At 42.0% G+C, this 7,019-nt stretch overlaps 1 protein-coding gene across 1 annotated transcript; it reads left to right on the forward strand.

Moving 5' to 3' along the window:
• Positions 1-4,764: 4,764 nt before the first annotated feature.
• Positions 4,765-6,175, forward strand: LOC119659811 (5-formyltetrahydrofolate cyclo-ligase-like). Its single transcript, XM_038068093.1, has 5 exons — positions 4,765-4,940; positions 4,993-5,114; positions 5,172-5,285; positions 5,410-5,545; positions 5,854-6,175. The coding sequence occupies exons 1-5, from the start codon at positions 4,895-4,897 to the stop codon at positions 6,117-6,119; spliced, it is 684 nt and encodes a 227-aa protein (XP_037924021.1). The 5' UTR covers positions 4,765-4,894; the 3' UTR covers positions 6,120-6,175.
• Positions 6,176-7,019: the final 844 nt, after the last annotated feature.

Here is a 7,019-nt window from a genome sequence, read left to right on the forward strand (position 1 = left end):
CCCTCGGGCATGCACGCTTGGAACAACTGAGCGAACAATGATTTCACGGCAAGCTTAGTGGCCCTATTCGGTACGCCATCCAGACCCGGAGCTTTGTTTTCTCCTATTCTATTGCAGATCTCCGGCAACTCGTCACTGGTGACTAGTAGTATTGCCGTCACATCCATAGGTCGCTGGAAGCTGTCATTCCCCTCCTCTTGCTGGGGATTGTGTCGCTGCGAGTGATAAAGCGGTACTGGTCTGCGAATCGCGGCACAGTCACGTGCGCAAATTGCGGGAAACGCTCGACGAATCTCTGATGCAACAAGGGGTGGTAAAATGTTGCACCCGCCCCCGCCGTTATTTCGTAGTAGGAGCGGATGATGAAAAGGTTCATTTCAACATGCTGAAGTGGTCGCCACAGACTGTGACGAAACAGCTGCAACAGGCGGAACGGTGCTCCTGGTCGTCGTGGCGCCTAGACCGCGAACCGCCCCACGGCTAGCGATTTCGACGCCGTGCTGTCCATTACGGGAGCCCGACCCAGTCACCAAGTCAAACGACTCCCGCCGGTTATCCGTACCGGACCTCAAATTTCTCCTTCTTCTCATTGGATGGATTTGCATTTTATACCTCACTATCAGGTGTGGGATAGCTTCCTCAGTGAGTAATCTGCAAGACTACAAAGTTCCTGCATTTCCCTCACCTACCCCCTGAGACGCTGCGGTGGCGTACAGCCATTTAGACTGAAGTTATCCATCCCTCATCGTTTCACAAATTTATGAATTGCGGTATGCCCAAGTATGAGGGGTCCGTGGACCACAACCGTGGAAGCATGTTGCTTTCTAACCGGTCCGATCTGCCATTAAGTAGATGGTGGACTTAGGAATCCATCGATTCTGAAACAAAATTTTATTTGTATGGCCTTTTCCTCTTAGGGCCCTGCTGATTTCCCAGAGGATCCACATCTTTTTTTCCACCAAATACATATAGTTATGTGTCATATCGAAGGTCTCGGTTAGTACTTTCCCAAGCCGATCTTAGTTTTGACATATGTTGGAACGGTGGGGAGTGCGGAGGGTCGAAAGTGATCATTTCTTTAACGGACGCATTCTCAGAAAATACCCAACCGAAAATCTTTGAAAAAATCAATAGGCTGCCAGTATATAATACCCTCCATACCGACATCTGTTCAAATAATATCAATAATAGTATTTTATATAAAATTTTTAGTATGTGGCCGCAACTCCCCCTTACGTTCATCCTCTTCTTTTTCTTCAGCCTTTGTCCCGTTCACAAGCGGGGTCGGCTCGTCGTGATCGGCTTCGCCATTTGGCTCTATCGAATGCCTGATCTGGGTGCAATCTCGAGGCTTTCAAATCCCCATCCAGCGTATCAAGCCACCGTTGCTTAGGTCTGCCTTTTGGTCGTTTACCATCGACTTCGATGTTCAGACCAATCTTTGCAAGTGAATTCTCGTTTGCACGAATTGCGTGACCATACCATCGAAGACGCCTCTCTCGCAACTTTTCCACGATCGGTGCAACCCCATAACGACCGCGGATATCCTCATTTCGGATGTGATCTAAACGTGTGACGCCACTAGTCCAACGTAGCATCTTCGTCTCCATTACCGCGAGACGCCGTTCATTGTCTTTTATGGTCGGCCAACACTCAGAACCATAGAGAGCGACTGGACGGACAACATTGCGGTAAATTTTAGATTTGAGACGTTCGTTGATACGTCGATCACAAAGGACACCAGTTGTGGAACGCCACTTCATCCAGGTAGCGTTAATGCGTGAAGCAATTTCATAACGCAGCTCTCCATTGGCTGATAGCGTTGACCCGAAGTATTTAAATCGCTCAGATCTGGGCAGATCACTGCCGCTGACAGTGATTGTGCCTGTTTCATGGGGATCGGTCGTCAAAAATTCAGTTTTGTTTAAATTCAATCTGAGACTGTGTTGCATGAGGCGATCATTCCATTTTTGAACAAGTTGCTCGAGATCATTTTTGCTATCAGATGCTAGGAAAACATCATCTGCATAAAGCAGTGTGTAGGGCGCTGGACGTTGGATATCCCGTGTGACGGTGTCCATAACAAGGACAAAGAGGAGTGGTGAGAGGGCACTTTCTTGATGAACTCCAACAGAAACACGAAGCGGTTTTGATACACCCGCCATACTTCGAACTTTACTTTTCGGATCGTGGTAGAGCAATTGAACCCAGCGCACGAGTTCTTCTGGCACGAAGTGTTGTCGTAAAGCATACCAGATGAGTTCGTGTGGTATACGGTCAAACGCTTTCTCTAGATCCAGAAAGGCAATGTAAAGAGGGCGATGCTTCTCACGGTGTTTCTCCATGAGTAGCCGCGCAGCGTGTATTGCGTCAGTAGTTCCGCAGTTCTTGACAACTCCGCCATGCTATTAACATAGTATGCTGGTCCCAAGCCCAGGCAAAGGAGGAGGGTTTGAGGCAACGTACTCTGTACTATCCTCAGAAAAACAAAAATAAAATGCTGAGATCAGGGAAAGAGATAAATAGAGTATAGTTGGAGTTATTCTACTATGCTAAATCTTACCTGATCTCTCTTGGTGACAGGCCCCGCGACAGATCGATCAAGAAAATGCATAGAATGTCGTTACAAACATGATGATCGGATTAAGTCACAGGCCCTTACCTTCATCCTAGAATCGCGAAATTGCAGCAATGTAGACTATAGCATAAAGCATGATCCTACCAAGTTTGATGGAAATCTGATAGTGCGACAAAGTTATAATAGGTCAAAATTGTCATTTTTGCCATTGTGGATATTCTCACATAATACAGGGTGCGGCAGCATAACTTCCTTTTTTAAAATGCGCGCCACTCAGTTAGTTGATGTCATAGCGGAGTGCTAGTAGTCTGGTTCAAGAGGGGATACTGTAAAGTTTTGTCCCGATACGGTTCAGTCGCCATCATGCGTTGGAATAGTGAGGAGCGTGCCTTTGCCGTTGAGGTTTACTTTTCAAGCGGATGTTCGGTTATTGCAACACAGCGTGCATTTCGGAATCGCTTTAACTTAGCCCCGTTGGCTCCCGTCCCAGACCGCAAATCAATTGTTACATGGGTCACTAAATTCAGACAAACTGCAAGTGCGACAAAAGGAAGAACTGGAGTCCCTCGGCCCGTTAGATCACCTGAGAACATTGAAGCAGTGAGAGCGTCAATGTTGCGATCGCCACACCGTGTACTGTGGTGTACCGTTACGGTCTTGAATGAAGTGCTCTAACACACTTCAAGGCCTTGATCCAATATGGATTGTTGCGCCAACGATTATTATTATTATAAGATGGCGATAGTGCAGGAACTTTCAGAACGTGACTTCAATTCTCGGATGAACGCGTGTGAGCTTCTTCTTGATGTCGTTCCCGAGGGTGCTATTGTTTTTTTTTAGCGATGAAGCCCATTTTCATTTGTGTGGGTCGGTTAACAAGCAAAACATGCGCTACTGGGCTGACACCAACCCTCGAGAATTGCATCAAAAGCCTTTGCATTCACCCAAAGTCACAGTGTGGTGTGCAATTTCCTCAGCTGGAATTATTGGTCCCTGGTTTTTTTAGGAAAATGAGGTTACAGTGACAGTGAATTCGGACCGGTATGTAAACATGCTACAGAATTTTTTTTTTCCACGGCTAGAAAATTTGGCTTTGGGGGACACTTGGTACCAACAAGACGGTGCAACAGCACACACTTCAAGAGCATCGATGGCTGTTTTGAGGGAACACTTTCCAGAGCGCCTTATCTCAATCAGAGGCGATTTGGAATGGCCGGCACGCTCTCCCGATCTGTCCCCTTGTGATTTTTTTCTATGGGGTTTTTTGAAAGCCCGTGTTTATGTGAACTATCCAAGAACCCTACAAGATTTGAAGACCAACATCGAAGAAGAAATTGCCAACATAACACCTGCTATGCTAACAAGAGTCATGACAAACGCCAGAAATCGGTTTACGCAATGTATGGAGAATGGGGGACGTCACCTAACAGATTTGATCTTCAAAACAATGTAAATAAAAACTTTAGACATGTACCTACATTATAAAAAATAAATAAATATTTTCCGATGCATACAATAGTTTTTATTGAGTTTTGAAAAAAGGAAGTTATGCTGCCGCACCCTGTATATGCATATATTACGTGCTAGGTATTAATGGGACAAATTCACACTCAAATGGCTTTATAAAAGAAATACACAAAACCTTTCGTACCTGAAGCGTCCAGCTTCCGGTTTTTCGACTTGTGAATCTTTTGTTTCTGTTTTCGTACATGAACTTTTTGCAATTTTTTTGGCTGATTTAAGCCACTTACTTTACGAATAGAATTTTTAAGAGCAACATTGCAGTGTTATACATGTAGATTTCACTGGGTAAGTGGAAATATTATATTTTACAAGTATATTATAGAAAAAACATAAGTCTCGTTTTTAAAGCAAGTAAGCAAGATATTGTTTTTTAACTCCGCGCAGTCAAAATATTTTTTCCTGCTGGGAAACTTCAAACTCCCAGAAAAAAACCAACACTCGATCGGATGTTTGTTGAAACTTGGCAAGTGTGTGAACTCCCCAGATCGCCAAGAAGCGCGAGAAACCATGCCAAACACCCTGACCACACGGTTGTGCTCCAAACTTTTTGTCAAGGCTGGACGGTACTTTAGAAATCGAACCCTAATCTAAACAGTGTTACTTGCTAGTCTGCCACTTTCAAATGCAACAATCCATTTGAATCAAAACTTAGAAGGCATGTGTTTTAAATATAAATCGTTCCATTGAATTACAAAGTCAAAAAATTTTTAACGAATTAACAACTGGAGTCAAATTTTATGTAAAGACTTTTATAAAATCTGTTCAAATTTTATTTTAGAGTGATTTAGAATCATGCAACGGCTGACACCATTTAGGAGAGCATTCAGTCAAATTCAACGTAATTACTTAATGAAGAATATAGACCAGCTTTTCATCTTCCTCTTTCCTAGCCGTTGAAATAGGAAAACAAGTACTACTCACAAAGGATGGACTAAGAGGGATCGTACGAAGGAAGCTTGAAGACTTACCTGTCCATATCAAAGAAAAACGTTCAGATTCTCTTTCAAAAGAAGTATTATTCCATTGCTCATGCATTCCACTAAAAAATTCACTTGCAATATTTTTGTAGTTTATTGATACGAACATTTTCAAATATTGTCAACGGTTTGCAATTTACCAAGGATCTCCACTACTAGTTAATACAGACAAAATTATATTGAGTTTATTTGAAAACGATAAGGATGTAAGTGACGTTCCTATAAACATATTGAACTATTCCGAAATAATAAAGGAATGCAACTGCACATCACTTCGAAACGCTAACGAAGGCTGATATACATATAAATAATGACTTTTTTATTCGTAAGGTGTATATTCCAATCCGCAGCAGGCAAGGTGAAATCGATTTAGTTAAGCAAAATTTATCGGATGTAAATTCGCAAACAGATCCTGTTAGACTAAAATTCAAGGCTTCTTTGAAAAGAGCAAATGCACTTTCTGATGGTAAGCAGACTGTTTATTGCACCAATCTTTTATGAGTCGCTTAAGTACATCACAACTATAGTATTTTCTAGCTTCGGCATAATAACTTATAAGCCAATCTGTTTTTCGATGGCCAATAACTATCATATATGCTACTTAGATTTGAATTCCTGTACGAAAGTCTTTGCAGTCTCAACGAAGATCTGAAGTAATTTTATCGAATAGTTTTATTTTAATAAGAAGAATCTGGCCAGCGGAAAAAAAACTGGCTTGGTTTATTAAATTAATCTGGAAACTTTCACAATATTAACATTTTATCGAAATTCAAGGTGGTGTCGATGTCATCGTAATACCAGGACTTGCTTTCACGAGGGATGGTTACCGTCTTGGGAATGGAATGTGGAAATTCGATAAGTTTCTGCAAAAGTACTTTCGCGTTTGTCCAAAAAGATATGCTGAAGATATGCCTCTTGCTGCAAAAATCGAAAAACACAAAACTATACTTATCGGACTAGCATTAGAAGAACAAATTATACCTAGAAATCAGATGCCTTTAGAACGTCAACGGAAACTGGATTTGGTTTTCATTGCATAATCATTTGTCTGTACCACTCAAATTTCTTTCTGATTTTAATTAACTAAATTTGGTAATGCAGTTTTTTATTTCAAAGTTTTAGTTGTATACGAACCAAAAAATATATATATGTGTATCGGAGTTGTTTTCTGTACAGCATTTCTGCAAAAGTAGTCCTTAGCGTTGCGATCAGGCCATTTTGAGCAGGACTACCAGAAGGCTCTGGTTTAGTGCTACTGTTTCTTGTACTTGGAAGCTGAATCTTTAAGCACCTTAGAATAGGTCGTAACGTAGGGAGGGCTGTTAAACTATACACTATCTCCACTGCAAAAGTATGGGCAGAAGGGATTCCTTTGTCAAAACTGATAGGAAACTGTGTTTGAGAGTACTGGTTTCTATTTGATGTCCACATATTTTAAATTAAACTCTTTCTGAATTTAGTACCTGAGTCAAGACGCTTTTATTTAGTTATTTGTTAATACTCCGCTTCCAAAAGCCATTTGAGGAGACTCCACTTGCTAGGGCTACAGAAGTCGAGAAAACAATCAGACGAATGCAATCGGGGAAAGCAATGGGACCTGAAGACATCACCGTTGAGCTCTCAAAAGCGAAGAGCTGGAATCCAACCCTCCTTCACAGGGAGTTCTTTAATTGCGTTATTAAGGAGGGTAGACCACTATTTGTCTGACAAGAAAACACGATCGTTCCAATATGGAAAAGGAAAGGCAGTTCGGTAGAATGTTCAAATTATCCTCTGATCTGGTTGCCGTCCTATACCATAAAGACTTTTGAATGCATTCTTGAGAACCATATTCGGAATATCTTCCAAATAACCGTGCACCAGCCAGGGTTTGTCAAGAACTGCGGAACTACTGACACAATACACGCCGCGTTGTTAGTCATAGAGAAACACCTACATTG

This window comes from Hermetia illucens, chromosome 6 (genome assembly GCF_905115235.1).
Source record: "Hermetia illucens chromosome 6, iHerIll2.2.curated.20191125, whole genome shotgun sequence".
Lineage (NCBI taxonomy): Eukaryota > Metazoa > Arthropoda > Insecta > Diptera > Stratiomyidae > Hermetia > Hermetia illucens.

Bases quoted from the DNA above. Each gene is read 5' to 3' on its own strand.
- LOC119659811 (XM_038068093.1), top strand. From the start codon at position 4,895: ATGCAACGGCTGACACCATTTAGGAGAGCATTCAGTCAAATTCAAC. The intron at 5,115-5,171 runs GTATTATTCCAT...ATATTTTTGTAG, and splicing joins CAGATTCTCTTTCAAAAGAA to TTTATTGATACGAACATTTT. The intron at 5,546-5,853 runs GTAAGCAGACTG...TCGAAATTCAAG, and splicing joins AGCAAATGCACTTTCTGATG to GTGGTGTCGATGTCATCGTA.